The sequence below is a fragment of the Lipotes vexillifer genome, unplaced genomic scaffold (assembly GCF_000442215.2).
Source record: "Lipotes vexillifer unplaced genomic scaffold, Lipotes_vexillifer_v1.1 scaffold213, whole genome shotgun sequence".
Classification (NCBI taxonomy): Eukaryota; Metazoa; Chordata; class Mammalia; order Artiodactyla; family Lipotidae; genus Lipotes; species Lipotes vexillifer.
This window is the reverse complement of record NW_006780610.1, coordinates 1,096,154-1,119,680: the sequence shown is the minus strand read 5'-3', so window position 1 is coordinate 1,119,680 and position 23,527 is coordinate 1,096,154. Positions and strand designations below refer to the sequence as shown.

At 50.5% G+C, this 23,527-nt stretch overlaps 1 protein-coding gene across 6 annotated transcripts in view; it reads left to right on the top strand.

Moving 5' to 3' along the window:
* The window catches only part of NFYC (nuclear transcription factor Y subunit gamma), a 64,223-nt gene extending 51,726 nt beyond the window's left edge, over positions 1-12,497 (top strand). For 2 of the 6 annotated variants that reach the window (XM_007453746.1, XM_007453742.1), the window contains 5 exons: positions 70-243; positions 3,983-4,141; positions 7,710-7,817; positions 10,269-10,328; positions 11,598-12,497. In XM_007453746.1, the coding sequence (XP_007453808.1) occupies positions 70-243; positions 3,983-4,141; positions 7,710-7,817; positions 10,269-10,328; positions 11,598-11,717 (621 nt within the window). In that variant the 3' untranslated portion in view covers positions 11,718-12,497. Of the gene's footprint in view, positions 1-69; positions 244-3,982; positions 4,142-7,709; positions 7,818-10,268; positions 10,329-11,285 lie in introns of all 6 variants that reach the window. The other 4 variants (XM_007453745.1, XM_007453741.1, XM_007453743.1 and 1 more) reach the window with 4 other exon arrangements.
* The last annotated feature ends 11,030 nt before the right edge of the window (positions 12,498-23,527 follow it).

The following is a 23,527-nucleotide window of genomic DNA, read 5'->3' as shown; positions in this document are numbered from 1 at the left end:
TGGAAATTCACTGTGGCAGCTGCTGAGCCGGTTCTTTTCCTCTTACCTGTGCCTGCTTCTGCCCCACAGGAGGAGGTGCGTCAGTCGGTGCCCCCCGCCGAGCCCGTGCAGTACTACTTTACGCTGGCTCAGCAGCCCACTGCCGTGCAGGTCCAGGGGCAGCAGCAAGGCCCGCAGACCAGCAGCGCCACGACCACCATCCAGCCCGGGCAGATCATCATTGCACAGCCTCAGCAGGGCCAGGTCTGTGAACCGCGGAGGGCGCCGGCCCAGCCACACAGCACCTCTTAGGTTTGGGATGGGCCAAGTGTGGCTGGGGCAGAGGGGCGGTCAGATCGCCCGGTCCCGTAGAGGACTGGATTTGAATTCTGGAGACCTGGGCTTTTCCCCGGATTCAGCCACTGAGGTGACGTGTCACCTGATCTCTCTGGACCCTGGTTTCCTTGTGGGTCACATGAGGAAAGTGCAGTGAGCAAGACATTCTCCAGGATCCCTAAAAAGTTGTAGGAGGAAAAGAATCTTTATATTGCCCCCATGAAGAGGAGTGACATCTTTTTTTTTTTTTTGCGGTACGCGGGCCTCTCACTGCTGTGGCCTCTCCCGCTGCGGAGCACAGGCTCCGGACACGCAGGCTCAGCGGCCGTGGCCCACGGGCCCAGCCGCCCCGCAACACGTGGGATTCTCCCGGACCGGGGCACGAACCCGCGCCCCCTGCATCGGCAGGCGGACCCTCAACCACTGCGCCACCAGGGAAGCCTAGTGACATCTTTTAAGTGGACTCCGTGCCTGCTGTCTGTGTCTCCCACCAGAATTGGAATTTGTACCCTCAAGGAGGAGGTCAGGCATCGTTGCCAGCTTGCACACCTCTCCTCCCCTTTTCCCCATCATTTCTGTGTCCCACCAGATTTGTGTCGGGTGACTTTGTTTTTACAGTAGTAATCAGAAGATTCCTTCTCTGTCTGAAAGCAGTAACATCCACGTGGTTGGGGATCATGAGAGGCTGAAGAGAACTATGTGTTTTTGTTTTTGTACGTCTTTATTGGAGTATAATTGCTTTACAACGTGGTGTTAGTTTCTGCTGTACAACAAAGTGAGTCAGCTATACGTATACATATGTCCGCATATCCCCTCCCTCTTGAGCCTCCCTCCCACCCTCCCTTTCCCACCCCTCTAGGTGGTCACAAAGCACTGAGCTGATCTCCCTGTGCTATGCGGCTGCTTCCCACTAGCTGTCTATATTTGGTAGTGTATATATGTCAATGCTACTCTCACTTCGTCCCAGCTTCCCTGCCACCCCCGTGTCCTCAAGTCCATTCTGTACGTCTGCATCTTTATCCCTGTCCTGCCCCTAGGGAGAACTATGTTTTCTGAGCTCTGACTCCAGATTCCCTGCCAATCATTAATTTATTTATTCATCAAACATTGAACATCCTCTTAGATAAAATCCAATGCTATGTGTTGGGGACACAAGCATGAATAAAACAGTCCCTGTTTTAAAGAATTCAGGAATCTAGTTGGGGCTACAAATACTTGAAGGTTACACCACTTGCCACGTGGGAAGTATAAGATATTCTTAGGATTGTGTAGAGGGTGTTATGGGAGCACTTCAAAGTGGGTACCTAACAAAGATGTGAGGGAGGTGGAAGGAGATGTCAGAGAAACTTCCCTGAAGGGAATAATATGAGTCTTAGAGGGAACAATGGAAATGAATCAAATAAAGAGGGAAGGAGGGCTTTCCCAGGAGAGGGCACAGCACGAGCAAAGGCTTGGAGGTGAGAAACAGCACGGGGAAAATGGTAGGAGGGGAGGGTACAATCAGCATAGCGGACCGTCTAGGCAGGTTGAAAAGATAGGCAGAGGACACATCCCAAACAGCCATGTGTATTCTAGTAAGGAGCTGAGTTTGCCTAAAGAAAAAGGTTGGGACAGGGGTAGATTTAAATATTATTATGATTTTAGGATTTATTCCCTGCCCATTTTCTTATCCATGTAACAGAAATTTATTGAGTGCTTGCTCTTTGCAAGACACAGTGTTAGGCAGACGGGGTTTAAAGACGATCACAGCCCAGTCCCTGCCTCAAGGCATCCACTGCACCATGATGCCTGAGGGACCTTCTTTGGCTAATGCTTGTGCCTCTGCAGTGGTGAGAGCTTTACCTGCCAGAGGCTTATCCCTGTACAGAGCAAACTTCAAGGGAGTCTGCCAAGAGCTGGCTCTGATTGGCTGACCATTCTAAGAAGCTCATGGCTGTTGTGCCCCGACAGCAGGGCATGCCATATGTGATTTGACATCTGCCATGCTAACACGAGCCCTCGTTTTCCTGAAATGATTTAGAAATACCTTGGAAATCCTCTTGGGAAAATTGAGTTGGTAGTACAGTGATGAGTTGGCAGTATGCATTTTTTTTAGTCAGCGAGAATTTCACCTACCTCTTCTTTGCCACCCCAGACTTGCTCAGCTTGGAGCTGATAAGGCTTGTGAGGGCGGTGAAGTTGGTTCCTCCCAGCATCTCCTGTTGTTTCGCTGTCTGGCTGGTCCAGGGTGGCCTTGTGCTGTGTCACACCTCCGCGGACCTGCAGGAATCGTTGTTTCAAATAGAGTTCAGATACCTTTGCAGGACCAATACCTATTAAACTTGGAAGAAAAGCATAATTTGTTAAAGTGAATCCTGCGTTTTCTGTCATAAAATTGGAAACATTTATTACTGGAGGTTTGGGGAACAGGCTGAGTTGGAAATCATGGTGTGAGTATAGGAGGTGTTTCCTGTTGACCTAACCCACTGCATGTATTGCCCTCTGTCGTCTTTCTTCCCTACCCTCTTGCAGTTTGTAGTAATTTCTCCTTACCTAGTAATCCCTTGAGTCCCATCTACAGTTCTCAGAACATATCCCCTTCCCTTGTAACTTTAGATGCAGAGTAGACCTGTGCAGTCAGAAAGTGAGAGCATCAGAATAACAGCATCGATTGAATCCCAGGATTCATTAAGACTCTCAGAGTTGTCTTAAGAGGTGATTCTTAATTCAGAGTGGGGAGAAATCATATCCAAAGTGAGGGGTTGGGGTGCAGGTATGGTTAAAAAGGCTCCACTAGCACCACCGCCAGATGAACAAGATATGCTGGGATCTGTAATGGTCACATCTAGGGCTAAAGTTTTGAGATTAAAAGAAATGACTGATCCTTTTGACGGTTTGAATCTACTGTCTCTCAAAGGAGCAAGTTTCATTGGGCAGTCCTCTAAGTGTGTGTGAAACACAGAATCTTCATATACATTAGACAGAAATTCCTTAAATCTGCGATTCCTGTTTCTAGAAAGTTAGAAGTCTGGCTTTATGAAATTCCATTACTTACGGGTAGCCTCAGTTAAGGCCCAGGTCTTAAGGGTGTTTGCCTCCCCCGTGGGAAGCAGTGCTGTGGTCCAGAGCAGCTGGCTGGCCAGAGTGGGCTGGAGTCGCTCTGCTGCTTGAATGGGGGTGAAAGCCAGTGTGCCCTTTATGTTTCTTCCAGTGTCCTGCATGCCTGAGGAGGAGCCCAGGTTCCTGAGCTTAGTTAACCCATACTGATCCCACTTTCCATTTAGTTTGCCCTCTAAACTCACCTGCTCCAGATTTGACTTCAGCCATGTCTCAGGCAAATTAGGGTGGTTGCTTTTGATTCTCTTGTACCGTATGTGCCTTTCTATCATTGAAGGGGCTGTGAAGAGTTGAAACATTTGAAGCATAGAGGTATTCGGGGCCGAGGCAAATATTCTGTACTCTGAGTCTAAAAATCCGTTTGGCCTTCCTGTCTTTTATTTTGGAGAGTGACTTGAACAGTGCTCTGAGCCCAAAGGACTCTGTAGGTTGAGTATTGTTAGTGTTGCGATGAGGTCAGGCATTCATGGAGGGGGTTTGCTCCTGGTGAACTGCTCGTTATTAACCCCTTGGTAGGCCTAATGGCTCTGGGCTGGAGCTCAGTCAGCTTTCTCTTGACTCTTCCTTCCAGACCACACCCGTGACCATGCAGGTTGGAGAAGGTCAGCAGGTGCAGATTGTCCAGGCCCAGCCGCAGGGTCAAGCCCAGCAGGCCCAGAGTGGCACTGGACAGACCATGCAGGTGATGCAGCAGATCATTACGAACACAGGAGAGATCCAGCAGATCCCGGTAAGTCCTGCCCTGCCTTAAGGTCTGCGTGGCACTTTGCTCAACAGTATAACAGGAAATAGTTAAAGATTTTACACACACAGACACACACACATGTACACGTACACGTACACACACTTTGTTATAAACCTATATTCCCATTACCCCAAACTACAACTTGCTTCACTGTATACGCTCTGCTTTCCTTTAATCCAGGTTCGGGCTCACCACGATGGGGCACCTCCTCTCCATTTCCCCTCACTCGGCCTACGCAGAGAAATCATTGTAACCACTATTCTGTGCCAAGACCCAAAGGCCCTGTGAGGCAGTCCTAGTCCTGTCTTTTGATTTGCGGAGAATAAGAGGGAGGTGTACAGAGAAGGCCATAAATACACTTGTTGCATATTCATGAGTCAGTTCCCAGTGGAGCCTGCAGCAAAGTGTATTTTTGGCTTTCATTTAACTTATCCTTTCCTTCACTGTGGACTGCTACTTCCTGTGTGCCTTGAGGGATTTCATTTCTTAGATTTGTTGGCTTTTTCACTTGTACTTGTTCTTTGGTGGAAAAAAAAAAAAAAGGTCCTTGTCTTAACACTTGCCATCTATTCATTGGTCAATTTGCCACAAAAAAATGTGGAAAATGAGTGACATGGAGCAAGCCTGTTCCTGCCCCTTGCCCTTCCTACTGTAAATGAAATGTAGGCAGATACAGAAACTCACTTGGACTTGGTTAACCACTTCCTTTTTGAAGAAAGTTCAGAAAGTATCCTCAACTCTGTTTTGGGGACTGTTCTTAACAGAGTAATAGGCCAGGAGAAGGCTTAGGAAAGGGGTGTGTGTGCATCCCTCTGTTTACCTCTTCCCTTTTCATCTCTCTCCCCCGCCATCCCCCCGCTCCATCTCCCTTTCCCCCCCTCCCTTTACTTCCCCCACGGGTGGGGCTGGGGGTAGTGGCACCACACACACCCATCAATTCCAGATTCCTTGCAGCCACCAGCCCATGACTTCTCTCACAGATCGTTCTCATTTTTGCATGTGGGGGCACCAAAACAAGTTCAGCTAAGCCAAAGAAGAGTTCACACTTTGTAGTGACTTTTTTTTTTTAATAAATTTATTTTATTTATTTATTGTTTTGGTCTGCATTGGGTCTTTGTTGCTGCGCATGGGCCTTTCTCTGATTGTGGAGAGCGGGGGCTACTCTTCGTCGCGGTGCACGGGCTTCTCATTGTGGTGGCTTCTCCTGGGCCTTTCTCTGATTGTGGAGAGCGGGGGCTACTCTTCGTCGCGGTGCACGGGCTTCTCATTGCGGTGGCTTCTCCCGTTGTGGAGCACGGGCTCTAGGCACATGGGCTTCAGTAGTTGTGGCACGTGGGCTCAGTAGTTGTGGCTCACGGGCTCTAGAGCGCGGGCTGAGTAGTCGTGGCACACGGGCTTAGTTGCTCTGCGGCATGTGGGATCTTCCCGGACCAGGACTCGAACCCGTGTCCCCTGCATTGGCAGGCGGACTCCCAACCACTGCGCCACCAGAGAAGCCCTGTAGTAACTTTAACTTGAGTCTTTTAAAGCCTCTGGGGCACAGAAGACTTGTTGCAGAATTTAGGACCTGGTCTTCACTGTATACCTTCTGCAGGAGTCTGCATTTTCTAAACTCACCAGAGTGCTCATATTAGTGATGACCTTTAGGAAGGAAGCTTTGCTCCTCTTTTGAAAGCCCAGGGGGTAGGCTTCTTTGCTCTGTAATTTTAAAAAGGTGTGAGGGTCCCCAGGCCTACCCTTGTGGTAGAGAGGACTGAAGGGCAGAGCATCACCAGTACCTAAACACAAGCCTGAAAGAAGAGGTTGCTTCTAAGAACTGCTTGGAACTGTTTGGCTCACAGCTTTTCAGTCACATTTGAGTTTCTGCAAAAGAGCTCTTCCCAGCTGGGAAATGTAAAATCCCTGTGGCCAGCAGTATACCTTCCCCCACTCCTGGGACAAGGTCTTCGGTCTTTCATCCCATGTTCCTCGGCAGGAGTTCTGGTGACTCCTGGTACCAGCCACCATCAGTCTTGGCAGGTGAGGTTTCCCAAGCCTCCACCCAGCTGTCTTCCTCCCCATAAGCAACTTAATGTTGCCTGGAAGCTGCACTGTGGGATGTAGTGGGGAGTTTAGGCTTGGCATCACAACTTCCCAGCAGCTCCTCTTGGCATGTTCTCAGGAGAGAAATGACTACAGGTCACAATACCTTGCCCTGTCTCCTTTGAACCAGATTATTAATGGGTTTAGATTTTGTGTCCCTCCATCTTGCCTTAAGCGGACAATTCTGGAACGTTCTACCAGGAGCTTCAGTGTTAGTCTTTTCTTGGTGGTTCAAATCCTCATTGAGTCTGAAGTTTCAGAGAAACAGTTTGATTTAACACTGCATGCGGAAGCTTCATCCTGTCAGCATTTTCCTCACGGAAGTGAAAGCCCCTGCAATGAAGTTAGCTCTTGAAGGCAAGGGGAAATTTTGCTCCAGGACAAAGAGGCATGACTTGCCTGTTACCCTCAAGAAGCTCACGCTTACAAGAAAAGCAGACTAGGCAGCTAGGGAGGGTGGTGTCTGGGCCTCCAGATAGAGAGAGACCAAATCTGCTGGCCCTCCTGGAGCCGCCTTCATTCCCCACATCCTGCGTGTGACTGTCCGTAGTCCTCCTTTGCTGACTGTTTTCTCTGCTGTTTGGTCCTCTCCTCATCCCCATGCTCGAAGCACTAATGCTTTCATGCTACGCTGTAGCATTAAGAGCCTGAGTTAAGGCTTTTAGCACACAATTAAATGCAGCATGTGGTATTATTGTATTATCTGAGACTTAATCTTAAGCATGAGGGACTTTAAGGGCATTTTTGTAGCTTTGGTTTCCGATGATGGGGTTTTATGTGAAAGGTTTATTGATTCAGCTTCCCTTTGGGAGGTATTTGGCCAGAAGCTAGTGCTGAACACCAAGGATCCTAAAAGTCCCACAGACCCCTATTGGTCCTGGCTCTTGGGGACAGAGGTAGTAAAGCGGGCCAGCTTTCTCTTCGAAGATGTGCAGCATGGGGCTGGGCAGTTCTAGGGCTGTGGTGCGGAGTGATGGCCATCTGCTTTGGGCTCCTGGCAGACTCCGGGGCTCTTCTCAGTATTAGATCAGCCATCCCGGGGACAGGGGTGGGGAAGGGTGGAGACAGAGGGGAGAAAGGCCCCACACTTAAGGTATAAGCGTTCCGATAATGTCAGACAGTCTTTGGCATCAAATCTTAACATAAACTGTGAGCAAATAGCTAAGAGCCAGTGAATGTTGAGGGTCCAGCCATGCTGTCCTCCCATATATGACAAGATCCTCTGGGAATTTTTCCCCAAGTCCATTCAAGGAACAGATTCTCTTTTGTGTTGTGTGACTTAACGGGGTAGGGATACTATGGTTTTGCTTGTTTGAGTTTCTGTTAAAAAGGAACTTTTCAGGGTTGGCCTTTTTGGAGGGGTCGGGGTGGGGACGGGTAGGGGACAGTCACCATTTCTTGTGGTGGAAAGTTTGCTTGTTTGAGGTTGCATTCAGTCTCCGGTGGTTTGTTTGTCTCTGCCCCTGCCTAGGTGCAGCTGAATGCCGGCCAGCTGCAGTATATTCGCTTAGCCCAGCCTGTATCAGGCACCCAGGTTGTGCAGGGACAGATCCAGACGCTTGCCACCAATGCTCAACAGGTATGTGCTGCAGAGATTCAGGGCTTGAGTTGGGAACCAGCTGGAGCTGGCTTCTGACAAAGTGCTCAGCACACAACTCTCGCCACCTCATCCTTCAGCAAGAGCCGCCTCCACCCCCCGCACGTCTGTTCTGCACCCCAAGGGACAGATGGGGTTTATCGGAGGATTGGATTCAAAGTGTGTCTCTTACCATCGTGCTCTTGAGCGACAAGGAAACTCAAGGCAGGGGAAGCCTCAAGGATACTTGAAGAAAGCCCAGTATGTGTGTGCAGGTCTGACTGGAGGAAGCCTTCTGACAGACTGCCTCATCGTCAGGCTGATTTTCCATCTTTAAACCTGATGACTGTTGTGATCTGGCACCTCCTGTGCCCCTTGGAAAGCTACTTAGGTTTTCACTTCTACCTTCTCATGCACCCCTAACCAGAGACTGCCCTCCTCATCTCCTCTCATGCCCTGAGATATTGAAGGCTGAGCCACAGGTGCCGAGGGGGCTGCCTTCCTGGGCTTGGGGATTGGGGGATGTGGGTATTATTTGCAGGGGATGGGGGATGCTGGACAAGGGGAGGCATTGTTAATCAATTCTTTTGCCTCAGACCCAAAAAAAGAAGCGATCGTTAAAGAGCTGGACTCGTCTGGCCCAGTTGCATTTCTGGTGATGTATCTATTGACAGTGGTGACAGAGCTGAGTTTGTAGAGCAGGTCTCCAAAGATCTCATTTGGGAAAATAAGAGGAATGAGCCAAAAGCAGGGCTTCTGAGTTCCATATAGTCTCTGGGATCTTTAAAGGCCCACTCTAAACCCATTCCTTGGCTTGCATAAGGATTTGGGCTTTTCCCTAATTTCCTGGGGCTCATTGACATGCAGTCAGATCTCAAGATTGGTCCCACCCTTTAGTGTACCCCTCTTTTTTAAAAAAAACAAAAACAAAAACTTGTAAGATTCTAGCCTGGGATCCAGAAACTTTCTATGGCACAGGGTGGGAGGAAATGAGAAGGAAGAGTTCTTGGTTCCCCAGAGGTCAGTTTTGAGACCAGGAACTAAAGCCAGAAAGTGGGGAAAGTTGGGTGTATAGAGTGGAAGGAGTGAAGCAAGAAGAGGGTGCCTGAGGACAGAGTCTGTGTAACAACAGATTGTAATTATAACAACGTGGCACTTTGTAGGTGCTCAGTAAACGTTTGTTGAATGAATGTTAACATGTAAATGGAATTTAAAGGTGAATGGAACTCTTCTCAACTGATGTGAAGGGCAATCCTGCTGGCCACAGGGCACAGTTAAAACCTTCTCATCTATGACGAATATTTTCCATTTGTCTCAGGATCATTCATTTATTCTGCAGATATTTCTTCAATACTTACTTTGCACTGAGAGATAGACAAAACTTAGCTCCTGCCCTCAAGCAGGTGGGAGGAGAAAGACCCAAAACAAAGAACACTAGTAAGAAACCCTCATGAAGCCCTTTCATACCTGTCCCCTTGTTTTCCTCATAGCCTCATGGGTAGACCCGATGGGTTGGTTTTGGCCCATTGTGAGGACACTCGAGAAGACAGTCCTTACCTTGCAGGGTGGCTGTGATGATTCCAGGAGAAGGTACACAGAAAACATTAGCTAGTCAAATGTTCCGTAGATAACATATACGCACACAAACATTCTTCAGTCTTTTTTCTAGTCTACCAAGCTGTCTGCAGCAACTGGCATTATGTGATGCAGTTCTCCATGTCTGTAAATTTCCTTTAAAATGCCCACATAAGATTTTAAGTACATGTGATAAATGTTTTCCTCCCCCGCCCCCCCCCCCCCCCCGCCTTGGCCAGAGGGTTGCACGTGGCCTCTCTCGGAAAAACCACTTCATAGGTTTGCCACAAGGGCTTCCAGGGCCAAGGCCACCTGCTCGCCAGGGTGTTTCATATTCCAGTCAGATAATCTGGGTGATACGGGTTTGGTTTGGAGCCCACCTTCCAAGCATGAAAGGGACCACTCACCACTTTGCCCAGTGTTTTGCAATCTGACTTCCCTGGTTGAAAGACAGACTCTTAGGGTTTCTGCCTAAACCATAAATGTTATGCCCTGTCCTGTCAGTACCTAGGAGCTAGGTGTTTTTGTTTGACTTGAGCCTCAGGCCCCAGAAAGACTCTTTTAGCAAGGGGCTGGTTTCAGTGGGGCGGGGGGTAGTTAGGTGCACATTAAGAGAGATGGTTGCAGAAGTTGAATATTGCATGCTCCGGGGTCCTCTATGTGGTGCCAACTCTGAGTAGCTGTCTGTGCTAGGGGGTGGGGAGGGACCCTTGTTTTCCTTCTACTCATCAAGCCCCTGTTCCATGCCAGGCCTCATTCTGGGCACTTTATGTGCATTGTCCATTTGATCTTCACGACCCTCTCCTAGCTGGGGGCTGGTGGACTAGTGGACCAGACCCTGCAGCTGATCTGCCTACTTTGCCGTCTTGATTCCTACAGATCACACAGACAGAGGTCCAGCAAGGACAGCAGCAGTTCAGCCAGTTCACGGATGGACAGGTAGGACACCCAGCCTAGGCAGGAGCAGAGGGTGAGGAGTTGTGACAGGGTAGCAGGTGATAATCTGTGGGTTTGGATGGCTAGGGCAGCTGTCCTGTCATCTGTTGACAGTGAGTGGACAGAAATTGTTAAAACAACAGTCTTGCCTATCCTCTAGATTTATAGACTTGGTGGGAGTTGACAGTAATGCTAGACATTATGTAGCCCCAGTCCCTGTTTTACAGATGAGTGAACTGAGCCCTGGAGGTGGGAAGTGCCTTGTCTGTGCTTGCTTAGCTGTTCATTGCAGAACCAGGACTAGCATGCAGGTCTCCTGTTTCCTTTCTTTAAGAATAGTTTTTCTCTAAGCCACTCTCTTTTTAATCGCATGGATTAGTTGAAATGCAGAGAACATGTGACCTCTCAAGCTCTCTAGGTGCCTGGAATTCAGTAATTCTAAACTCATGAGGAAGGGATCTTCCCTTTGCCAGCCCCCTTTCCCTTCGCACTATCTTGCCAGAGACCCCTGAGGACATGATAGGATGACATGCCTAAGCCTATGTTCTCTGCTGCCCAGAAAGGAGAGGAACTGGCATCAGGACCCAGCTCTGGCTTCTGCCAGCACCAGATGCCAGGCTCACATGCCAGGGCTGCTATGGCAGGGGGTCTTAGCTTTTGGTTTCTTTTGGAAACACCTGAGAACTCATGTCCAGTTGGCCCTAACCTTCGTAGTGGCTACGCAAGCATCTTCGCGGGTCTTCGCTGTAGTAAGCGTTTAATCCCAGGTGACCTGCCTCCCCATCAGGGCCCATGCAGGAGATGGAGATTCAGCGTAGCCTCAGCCTGAGCCAGGTATTCTGAGGAAAAGAGGAGAAGGGATAATCCCTACTGCCCCTGCCAGTGAGGATTACTGAGTTGGGGAAATGCTGACTTCCAAGCTGCTGGTACAGTGGTTCGAATTGCTTGTGTTTGTCACAGAGGAACAGCGTGCAGCAAGCTCGAGGCTCTGAGCTAACGGGAGAGGCAGAGCCCAGAGAAGTGAAAGCCACAGGAAATGCAACTCCCTGCACCTCTTCCCCGCCCACCACACATACCCCCTCTCACCGGGCTGGTGCCTCCTGTGTCTGCTGCTCCCAACCGCAGCAGAACTCCACTTCCCCTCCTCCCTCTGACGCCTTGCAATGGGTGGTGGTTGAGGTATCTGGGGCCCCCAACCAACTCGAGGCCCATAGGGAGCTGCATGCCCCTCTCCCAGGGGTGACCTCACTCTCTCCTCTCCACCCCTCGCAGCAGCTCTACCAGATCCAGCAAGTCACCATGCCTGCCGGCCAGGACCTCGCCCAACCCATGTTCATCCAATCAGCCAACCAGCCCTCCGACGGGCAGGCCCCCCAGGTGACCGGCGACTGAGGGCCTGAGCTGGCAAGGCCAAGGACACCCAACACAATTTTTGCCATACAGCCCCGGGCAATGGGCACAGCCTCCCTCCCCAGAGGACCCTGCCGACCTCAGCGCCTCCTGCAGGCTAGGACACTGGTGCACTACGCCCGACGCCTGGGGGCAGAGATTCTCCAACAGAAAGATGCAATATTTTTTATTTCCTTTTTCCCTTTTTTTTTCTCCACGGAATCAGTATTTCAATATGTTGAGCTGTGTGTCCAGTGCTATGAAATGAAAATAATAAATAACATATTTATGGCATTTTCTTGAAGAGTGTGGTTGAAGAAATATTTCTTTTGTTTTTCTTTTTTTGGTTCTTACTGCCACTTCTTTTAGGAGCAAATCTCCTCAGGGGTGTATGTCATCTCCTGACTCTTAGAACAGCTGCTGCCCCAGGATTTACCACCTTGTTCTGCCCTCAGGTGAAATTAGGTGACCGTGTGTAGCTTCTTTTTCACTAGTGCTCCTCTCCCCGCATCCCTGCTCTTGCCCCAGAGCTCTGTGGATTTGCATCAGAGGCCATGGAAACATTCCGTGCATTTAAGAGACTCATTTGCCATGGGGAGTGGATGGTTTCATTTCCAAACCCTTCTCTTCCAGGGACTCAAGGAGACTAGGACTTTGTGTATTTGCCCCCCACCCCCCAGTTTTAATTTTATTTTATTTTTAAATGCATTAAAAATTATGCTAGTCTCCTTTGCTGCATGGACTTCAAACTGCATGAAATGCAATAAATCTCATTTTAGATAATTTGGAGTCTGGGTTTCTGTGTCTGGGGACATTCATGGGACCACTTTGCTTGGGAAAGGCTTGGAAAGGTTGGTCTGCCCTCAGGTTGGGTGTCTGTGAAGGAGGGGGACACCCTTGTGAGGAGGGAGGATGTCCAAAGCAAAGGGAACTTGAGCTGCATGTCTGATTCAAATTGAGATCTTCAGCTGATTTTAAAAATGAAGTTCATTTTTTAAACGTTCATCAGAACGTTTGCTGCTCAGAGTTGCCTGCCTGCCTTATTTCCTGGACTACGTATGACACGTGGGCCAGATTCAGCCTGTGTCCTTCTTGGCTGAGGGTGAAGAGAGCATCTCTCACAGAGAAAGCTCTCTCTGTCCTTAAGCAAGGACTCGAGTACGTCCCTCCACTCCTGTCTTGGCACAGGCTGGCACTCTGAGCTGCCTGCTGTGGCCATGCCCATTACCAAAGGCATGGATGGCATCTGCCGTGGAGGGTAGCCCAAGCCCCTTGTCAGCCAGCAGGTCAGAAGGGTTCTACAGCAGGGCTTGAAAGTAGGGCTGAAAACATACACAGTGAAAAAATATGACAGATGAGAATTAGGAAGAATATTGTTGAGTAGGAAATCAGGATCATCGAAAACAAGAACAAATATTCTGGCTGCAAAGACCTACAGAGTTCTTAAAATTAGGTTTCACGTTCGATCCTGAGCTTCCTGACCACCAGGGCAAAAAGAGAGATGGGACCAGGTAAGAGATTCACATCTAAAAGAAAGAAAGATAACATTCTTTAGCAAAAGCAAAGATTTTCCTAGCTGTAAGGCTTTGGATACATGGTACCCCTCCAGTGTCATCAAGGTAGATGAAGCAGGTGATACTGTCGACCATGAGAAGTCAGGTCTGCCCCCTTCATTCTAGCCCTGGACTTTTCTCTGAAGGGGATCATCTGGCCTTTCTCACTGTCCTGTACCCAAACACGTCTCAGTGAGACATGCAGGTAATTCACTGACAGCACGTGCCCAGCCCCACGTGGAGAGGATTCAAGAGAGCGCTTGTGAATGAGAAGCACCCAGAAGGGAGGCTGGGCTCAGAAAAGGCAGAAGCTCAGCTCTTTTCGTTTCCTGGCTAACCTCTCATTTTGAGGTCACTGCACAGTCCCACCTTGCTGCTCTTCCTCCCATTCATGAAAACCCAAGCATAACTGAAATTTCAGACCAGTCAGTGGGTCCCCATTTTCCTGCAGACTTCCATTCTTATTTTGGAAATGTTTCGATCAGTTGCCTTACTGAGCACGTTCCCTTTAAATTTCCCCGCCAGCAGGGCCCATGCGGGTGTAAACAAACACTTTGGTGCTGCGCAAGAGAGCCCCTATCTAATACCCAGCACGATCCCCTTACATCCGGAGCACTCTTAAACATTTTTCCTAGCACTTGCAGCATCTGTCCTCCCAATGATCTTCACAATGACCCTGCAAGGGGAGACAGGACGAGGGATGGTGATCCCTGTGTTACAGATGGAGACACAGGAGGCCCAGTGAAGTGCAGTGACTTGCCCAAGGTCATTCCATGAATAGGGGTAGAGCTGAAACCAAAACATTGGTCTCCTGACCCCCTGTGCATACATAGTTGCTTTCTGGCCAAAGGTGGGGTGTGTGTGTGTGTGTGTGTGTGAGAGAGAGAGTGAGAGAGAGGAGAGAGAGAGAGAGAGAGAGAGAGAGAGACAGGGATTTATAAATATGAACTGTCTCCTCTGGCTCTGCCTCCCCAGACCCACTGGTCCAGCCTTGAGTATACGTGGAATAAATAGAGCAGTTAGGTCTGGTCTGTAGACAGCTGGTGGTTGGGATAACTTTCCCAGAAGGCGATGCTGGGGGCTGGAGGCCCCTGGGATCATGAACAGACCACCTGGCCAGCCTCCTTACTGCTTAATTCTGCTGAGGCCACAAGGGGGCAGCATGTAGCACTCGCCCAAATCTGGGAGGTGCCCTGTCCCACCCTTATCCCAACTTCAGACAACTCTAGGAACTATGGGGTATGACTGTCCCCTTTCTCAGTGGGTACTAGATCTTTGGTACTAGATCTTTAACCCCTTTCCTGATAAGACCCTTAACTTTTGAAGGGAGGGGCCTTCCTGGGGCAACAGCGAGGGCTGGAAACACTATCCTCTCCAGAGTATTACATCAGGGTAGGTAGTTAGATTTTAATAAGGAGACTTTTTGACAGCCCTTCTTATCTCCCCAGCTTTGTGTCTTTCCACTCTTCCTCCCCCCTGAACTCTACATTCCTGTCACACTCAATTACTCACTGGTCCCTGAACTCACCTCCATGTTTTCAACTGGCCCCAACGCCTGGATGTCCTTTTACTTCCTTTTCCACTTATTGATCTCCTATACATACATCAAGGCCCAGTTTAAATGGCCCTTGCTGAGAAACTTCTAACTCCTAGGGCAGAGTTAGCGAAGACTTCTCTGATGCTCTCACAGCAACTTCTGCAGCCTCTACTATTAGTGCTCATATACACAGTCGTTCAACAAATGTTTCTTTGGCACTTTCTGTGTTTCAGACATTGTTTTGGACATTGTGAAGACAGCTGAAAACAAGCCAGATGAGGTTTGTGCTATCATGGAGCTTATATTGGGTTGGGGGCAGGGGGAGAGGTGGGAGTGGGGAGGGGAAAGATAGACAACAAACACAAGACGAGTTAGGCTCTGAACAGTCTGTTAGAACTTTCTGGTTTTGGCTGTCTTCCTCACCGATGTTCCTCCAGTTCAGGGTCATCCCCATGCTTCCAGAGCCCAGCTCAGGGCCTGGCACCAAGAGAATGACAGTAACTGATGAGTGAGTTAACAAACACGAACTCTTCCCTGAAGATGGGGCCTCCAACACTGCCCACATTCCTACCCCTGCTCATTGGCTCTCACTGTCACTTTTTTGTTGGGAACAGTTTTCTACTGAGCACTGATGATATGCTAGGCGCGAGTATTCGATGGAGATTATTTTAAGAAATTTCTGTGAAGGAAAATACATCTAAAGCTAGATGGATTATCTCATTTCATCTTCACATCCTCATTAGGTAGGTATCCTGCTCATTAGTGAGAAACTGAGGCTCAAAGAGTTTAAGAAATTACCCAAGGGCACCAGCTGGTTGAGTGGAGCCAGATGTTCCAAGAAGTCTCCTGTCCCAGGCGGCTCAGCCCCACTGGTCTCGTCTCCTCTGATAAAAGTGATTCTTTTCCTACAGAGAATGAAAGTCCTCGCCCCCCAACTCCTGCATAGGGACCCAGCTTTTGTCCCATTGCTCACTGACCTCCCAGGAGGAGAGGGCCCCAGGGTAGAGGGCCAGGCAAAACCTGGTCACATGAGAAACTTGGGCCTGGCCTCCTCAAGGAGGCCTCTGAGCCAGATTGGCAGTGGTACTCCCCAGCTTGGGTGCTGGGCCACTACCATGAGGGGATAAGAGGATAGCAAGGCTGGCACTCAGGAGGGGAGAACCTGAGCTGGGCCCCGGCTGAGCCAGGCTGGGCTGAGCTCCTCAGGCTGGCTGGTGCTGAAGACAGGTCCAAAACAGAGCCCAGCCTCCCTCCGCAGCCCTGAGCCACATCACCTCTCCAGCTCCCAAGCCCTTGTGCCTCTCTCTTTCAGCGAAGGTCCATGGGACAGAAGCTTTCTAAGATATTGAATGTGTCAAAAAGTCTTTATTTTGCCCTTTATTTAAATGACAGTTTGGCAACGTGTGGGATTCTACGTTCACAATTATTTGCCTTCAGCAACCTGAAGATACTATTCCACTGTCTTTTGGCATCTGTTGTTGCGGATGAGATGCTTACTGTCAATTCAATTATTGGACCTTTGTGGATAAGCTATTTTTTGTTTCTGGTGGCTTTTAAATTTCCTCATTATTCTTGTCTTTCTACACTTTGGCTACAAGGGTGTCTGGATGTAGTTTTGATTTGTTTTTAAAGCTATCTTACTAGGCACTCTGTGGGCCTTTCAAATCTAGAAATTCATGTCTTATTTCTGGAAAGAGCTTAGTCAGTCTTTCCAGTATCTTTTTCTGGAAGTAATAATACGTATGCTGGAGTTTCTCATTCAATCTTCTTTGTCTCTTTTCTTTCATATGTTTAACTGTTTTATTGTTCTATGCTTCATTCTGGAGGATTTCCTCAGTTATAGCTTCTAATTAACTTATTCTCTCTTCAGCTGTATTTACTAACCCATCTATTGATTTTTTTTAAATGTCAGTGACATTAGTTTTCATTTCCAAAATTTCTAGATAGTTCTGTTCATATCTGTTACATGTTTCTGTGATATCTTTCTGTTTTTGTTCTATAGATGTTATTCCTTCCTTTATCTTCTTGAAGATTTTAACTAAAACTTCCTTTCAGATTACTCCATTATCTCTAGATCTTTAAATATGAATTCTTCCTTGAGAGAGGTGCCTCTTAAAATATTGTATTTCTTATATGTTGTGAAGTTTATCCTTGAGATAGTTAGTTTCAGCACATTTTCCTGACTGTACCCTGGGATATGGAGGCCACCCTTTGGGGCGATTTCTCAGCTGTATCTGCCCAAGCCTTGTAGAAAAGTACCAGCCCCAAACTAGCTCTTATATAAGTGTCTTTTGGGATTTTTATATGTCATGAATATCAGATTCTGAGTCCACATTCCATGTGAACAGGCTTAAGGTGTCCTAATCATATGGGTACTCTTTCTACCCAAAGCCAGGACCAGGCGGCTAGCAGGCAGATATTTTAGTCCTCTTTATGGCAGGCAGCACTTTCCCAGGCCCAGCTTTAAGCAGGGAGCCTACCACAGCCCTTGCCACTAGTGGGGTCTGCAAGTGTACTTCCCACCCTGCTGGAATGCTGAATCCCTCCTTAGAGGTACAGCTGCAGCTCCTGCTCACCACCAGAATTTCCTCTCATTTCTGGCCCTTAGAGATTTCTCATTCTTGCCTTTGAACTTGGATACGTGTTTTTGTTTATGTTTTTAATTATCCAGCATTTATACTGTGTATCTACTATTTTAAGGAGGAGGGACTTTAATAGGTGTTCAATCAAGTTTGACCTGGCAGGGCTTCCCTGGTGGCGCAGTGGTTAAGAATCCGCCTGCCAGTGGAGGGGACACGGGTTCGAGCCCTGGTCGGGGAAGATCCCACATGCTGCGGAGCAACTAAGCCCACGTGCCACAACTACGGAGCCTGCGCTCTAAAGCCCATGAGACACAACTACTGAGCCTGCGTGCTGCAACTACTGAAGCCTGTGTGCCTAGAGCCCGTGCTCTGCAACAAGAGAAGCCACCACAACGAGAAGCCCATGCACTGCGACGAAGAGTAGCCTCCGCTCTTGACAACTAGAGAAAGCCCGCGCACGGCAACAAAGACCCAACGCAGCCGTAAATAAATAAGTAAATAAGTAAGTAAATTTATTTTTAAAAAGTTTGACCTGGCAGTCCTGCTCTCTGGGCCTCCTATCCCTGTCATTGAGCCCCTAGCCTCCCTTCTGAGCCCCCATTCTCCTTTCTGAACCTCTATGTCCCTTACCAAGTCTCATCCCTTTTCAGAGCCCCCTTCCCTGACACTCAATCTGCCATCCCTCCTACTCACGTCCTCTCCCTCCCTGAATCCTCCTCCAGGTTTCTCTGATCATGGGACCAGAGAGAAGGGAAGCTTTTTCCCATTGTACTCTCAGCAACTCAGAAAAGGCCTTCCTCCTCATTTTCCAAGGAACTCCACTGTCCCAGCGGCTCTCACTGAGAACGTGGAGCCTCCGCCAGCAGAGCTGCAGTGGTGTTGTCTCCTACATGGTCTTCCAGGAGTTGGGGTCATAGAGGAAGAATCTTGAAGGCAGAGGAGAAGCAGTGCCAGAAGGGATGGCCTTGACCTTCATTTCCACACCCCCTTCTCCCTCAGTGTCTCCTCCTCGTGGGCCCCCCTCCAGCCCTGAAGATCAATGGGGGTTCACTTTCACTGAGATCAGCGACACTGCTCCCTCCGCTTCCTGTGGCTCTGAGCTGACTGGCCCAGAAGACTAGCAGGGGCTGGGCTAGGGACAGCTCAGTGGCATGCCCAGATATGGGGGAGAGACTCCTTGGGCCCTTCTAGCACCTCTACCTGCCAGGTGGCCTCAGTCTCTTGTCCTCTCTGGCCTCATTGGGAAAATGAAGCATGTTCGATCCTTCTCTCATAATTCCTCCCGCTCTCAGTGGAGGTGGATCTCTGGAGGCAAATGCACATGATGCCGACACCCATGAGAACCCTCCCTCCCAATCCGCTCCTGCTAGGAAGACTTCCCACAAGGAGAAGAGGTGCTAGGACTAGGGAATTCTCACAGCCTCTCCCAGCCCCATCCGAACGCACACCTGAAGGGTGATTAAGATCAATGGTTCACATTTGTACAGCTCCCTGCACGGTTGTGACTTTTTCATGTATTGCATTTAGTCCTCCCGATAGCCAGGGAAGTTGGGGCAGAGGTGGAGTGACCAAGGTCACCGACTAGTCCAAAAGTAGAGCCAGGAAGCCCAGACATTACCTGTTGTTCAGTGATCTTTCTGTCCCCGCCCCCCAACTGCCGACCTCCCTGGGTACTGGCACCTCCAAATCTTCCTGTCCTGAGCTGTCTCGTACAGAGCCCAAGCCTCTGGGGCATGCTCAGTCTCATCCCCGGCCAGTCTCCCTGTTTCCCATCAGGCCAAACTGGACCCTCAGCATAGCATTCAAGGTCCCTTCTGTCCCCCTTGTCAAACTTGTTTTTCCTCCCCCATGTTCTGTGACATCCTCCCTATCCGCACACCCCACCTACACACACACACACACACACACACACACACTCACTATAGCGCAGGGGTAAAGAGCTACACTAGGCAAGTCTCTTCACTGAGTCTCAGCCTTCTTGTCTGTAAAATGGGGGTGTGAATAGGATTACCTCAGAGGGCTGTTGGGATGCTGAAATAGAAGATGCAGTTAAAGCATCCTACACAAGGCTCTGGGCCTCATTCATGGTAGCTGCAGGCATTATTGGTTGCACTTCTCTGCACCTCTCCAAGTCCTCCCTACTCCTGTCCCCAAGAAGGCTTCCTCTGCCATTGCCAGTGGAGACTTTCCCTCATCTGACTTCTAGCTGCACTTAGAGCTATAAGAAAACCAAAACAGGGGCTTCCCTGGTGGCGCAGTGGTTAAGAATCCGCCTGCCGGGCTTCCCTGGTGACGCAGTGGTTGAGAATCTTCCTGCCAACGCAGGGGACATGCGTTCGAGCCCTGGTCTCGGAAGATCCCACGTGCCACGGAGCAACTAGGCCCCTGAGCCACAACTACTGAGCCTGCGCGTCTGGAGCCTGTGCTCCGCAAAAGGCGAGGCCACGACAGTGAGAGGCCCGCCCACCGCGATGAAGAGTGGCCTCCACTCACCGCAACTAGAGAAAGCCCTCGCACAGAAACGAAGACCCAACACAGCCAAAAATAAATAAATAAATAAATAAATTTATAAAAAAAGGAATCTGCCTGCCAATGCAGGGGACTTGGGTTCGAGCCCCGGTCCGGGAAGATCCCACATGCCACAGAGCAACTAAGCCCATGCACCACAACTACTGAGCCTGTGCTCTAGAGCCCGAGAGCCACAACTACTGAAGCCCGCGTGCCTAGAGCCTGTGCTCTGCAACAAGAGAATCTACTGCAATGAGAAGCCCGCGCACCACAGTGAAGAGTAGCCCCAGCTCGCCGCAACTAGTGAAAGCCCGCGTGCAGCAATGAAGACCCAACGCAGCCAAAAATAAATAAATAAATAAATAAATTTAAAAGGGAAAAAAAAAAAAAAGAGAGAAAACCCAAATAGTTTCTGGGGTGTGGAGAGAAAGGAGGAGGAGGTCCGGTGGGTGGAACCTTGACCTCCTCACCTTAATTCAACCAGAACACCTCTGCTTGAATGCTCTTTACATATTGGGGTGCTACCTTAAGATTCTGTCTGTAGAAAGGATTCCATTGCTAATTAAGTCTGAAAACCACTGACTTAAAACCCCCTTCCCACTCCAAGAAAGGAAACTGCATCTTTGGTTGACCTGAAGTCACACTGGCAGGCTGTCAGTCGATGACAGGCTTGAACCTGGCCGCAAGGTCCCCACAGCTTCTTGACCTCAACCCTTTCAGACCTAGGAGTCTCCACCCCTGGCAGGAATAAGTCCTAGAGAACAAAGATTGGGCCATCTATGGTTCCTCTCAGTACTGATCCCAGTACCCTGTGCACAGTGGGTAGGTGCCAGCCAGGGGAGAGGACAGGTCACAGGCGGTTCTGGATACTGGCTGTGTATCCTTAGTTGAGTCCCCACATGTCTCTGAGCCTCAGTTGGTGCTCAGCAAATGGGAGCTCTCTCCCTCCCCACTCTTCCTCTCAATCAATACTTGCTTCATTGATGGATGAAAGTGACAGTGATGAATTACAGAAGATCTTGGAGCCCCAGCCCCTCGTTATGGGCAGATGGGGAAACTGAAGCCCAGAGCCAGGAATGGACTTGCCCAGGTGGGACAGAGTGAGTGAGTCAGGGCAGAGCAGGATGCTTTTTTGGCAGTGTTACCACCTGGGAGAGGTGTGGTGGCTGGTGGGGGTGGGTGGGAAGGAAGCTGCCGAGGGTGGGGTGAAGGGAATAGGTGGGAGAGAGGGAAGGAGGAGGGTGGGAAACCACAGCTCCACCCCCCCTCCCCCCAGCAGGGAGAGAGCCTGAGACAGCTGTGTGCTCAGAAAAGTGTCTTAGTCACTAAAGGCTGCGGTGGGGAAAGGCCTTCCTCCTGGTCATGCTCATGTCCCGGGAATCCCGGGAAGGCCGCCGGGTGACCCTCAGAGTGGCCATCTGTCCTCTTGGAACTGGACTTTCTCCTCTGCCTCCTCCACTTTCCCATGCACACACGTACACACACCAACCTAACTTTGCTTACATCCTCCTAGAACCATCCCTCCATCCCCCCACCCCTTAGGAAGAGTTCCATGACTCTCCACTTTATTATTTATTTATTTTTGGCTGCACCGTGCAGCCTGTGGGATCTCAGTTCCCTGACCAGGGACTGAACCTGGGCCACGGCAGTGAAAAACCCAGAATCCTAACCACTAGGCTACCAGGGAACTCCCACAACTCTCCACTTTAAAAAGTGGTGGGCCTGTCCCATTACGCATACACCTACAGGAGAAACAGGCCTCTGTGCCCCATGAAACTCCCTCCTGAGATCTAACTTCCCTCCCTCTAGCTGCAGCCACAGTCTCTTCCTCTTGCTGCCTTTGAGGGGCTCATCCGGAGCTGGGTTTGGGAAAGGTGATGAAAGACCCTCTCCTCGCAGTGAGGGCTCCTCACAAGGAGAGGAAGGGACTTTCGCAGTCCCCTAAATGGGAAGAGAGGCGTGGCATCCAGGGGTGATGCTGAGCTTGATGATCATCTTTCCCAGAACAGACCCAATTTCAGATATTCTGAGTGTTGATAAAGGGCAACCTGTGTTCAAGTGCCATTTCTGCGCATAAGAAGAGCCTCAAAAAGACCCCCAAGAGGGCTTCCCTGGTGGCGCAGTGGTTGAGAGTCTGCCTGCCGATGCAGGGGACACGGGTTCGTGCCCCAGTCCAGGAAGATCCCACATGCCGCGGAGCGGCTGGGCCCGTGAGCCATGGGCCACAACAGTGAGAGGCCCACATACCGCAAGAAAAAAAAAGAAAAAGAAAAAACGACCCCCAAGAAACAACCCCCAGATCCCTTACAACTGCTTTCCTTCCCACCATTTCAAGTCCCCAGACCTTAGTCCACCCCCCAGGACCCCTGACTGAGGAAGCCCAGTCAGGCAGTCCCATAGTGTCTGGGAGGGCAGTGCTGCCTAGCTAGGGAGTGCTAGCTGCAGCTCATGGGGAGACGATGGGTTAACACAGCCGGGGTAGTGCAACCATAGCTGAGCCCTGGGGTCCAGAAACCTTCCCCAGCTACCAGTGAGGAAGGGGCATAAACTGCCCAGGGGCACCAGGCTCTGGCCCTCGGCACACCTGGAGCCAGGAGCAGCCAGAGGGATTCAGGTCGGACCCCAAAGGCAGCCTCTGCTACGCAGAGGGAAAAGGGTCACTGTTGGGGTAGGGGTGTAAACGGCTGTCAAGCCCAGTTTGGGGTCCCCCAGGTCCCTGCAGCCCCCTCCCAGCACGCCGGCAGCTCTGCCTCCTTCCCTCCCCCACTGGTGCTCAGCAGATCAATGCTGCCTTTGCTGACAGCTGAGAATCGAGCTCGCCTTCCCACCCCGTCCCCCGCCCCTCCCGCTCGGCTCCGTCCCCCGAGATCCTCCCGGAGGAACCGGTAAGAGTTTGCTGCCGAAGCGCTTCACCCTGGGGCAGGGCCTGCGGGGGGAGCGGCTGGTATGGCCGAAGCTTTCGTCAGGGGACGAGGGAAACCCAAATGACCACTGTGGGCTGGGCCAAGAGGGCTAAAGGGAACGAAAAGGCCTCCCCCAAAGCTAGAGAGAGTAGGTCAGGCACCAGGAACTTTCCGGCCGGAGAGGGAGTGCCGTGGGGGAAAGTCTCGCCGCTTTTGGGTGCGATTCTGTCTGGCCTCCGCGCTGGTTCAGAGCTCACCTCCCAACACCTGTGTGCCCTGAACCTTGCCCTGCCCTGGAAGCGAGGCAGGGGCGCGCTTCAGACTGGGCTGGTGCGGAGCAGGCCCCTCTGATCAGAGGAGACTCTTCTTTGGGGCAGAGTGGCCTAAGCGGAGGCTCTTCCCTCATCCTGAAGAAGGGACGCTCAGAGGCGGCGGTGGGGTGGGCAGAAAAGCAGACACACCTGAGGCCCACTGTGCTGCACACACAGGCCTTTCAGGCACGAGCGCACCCCGCCCCACGCGCACGGGGCACTGCCCGATGGGGCACACCTCGCTGACGCCGCCACCGCCAGCGGCCCGGACCCTGGACGCCCATCCACACCGCACCTCCTCACTCAATCTCACCATCACAGCCACCCACTGCGCCCACACAGCAGGCACTTCTGCATCCACTCACACTTAAACTCTGCGGGACCCGCGGTCCCATCCGCGACGGCGGCCGCGACTCCTC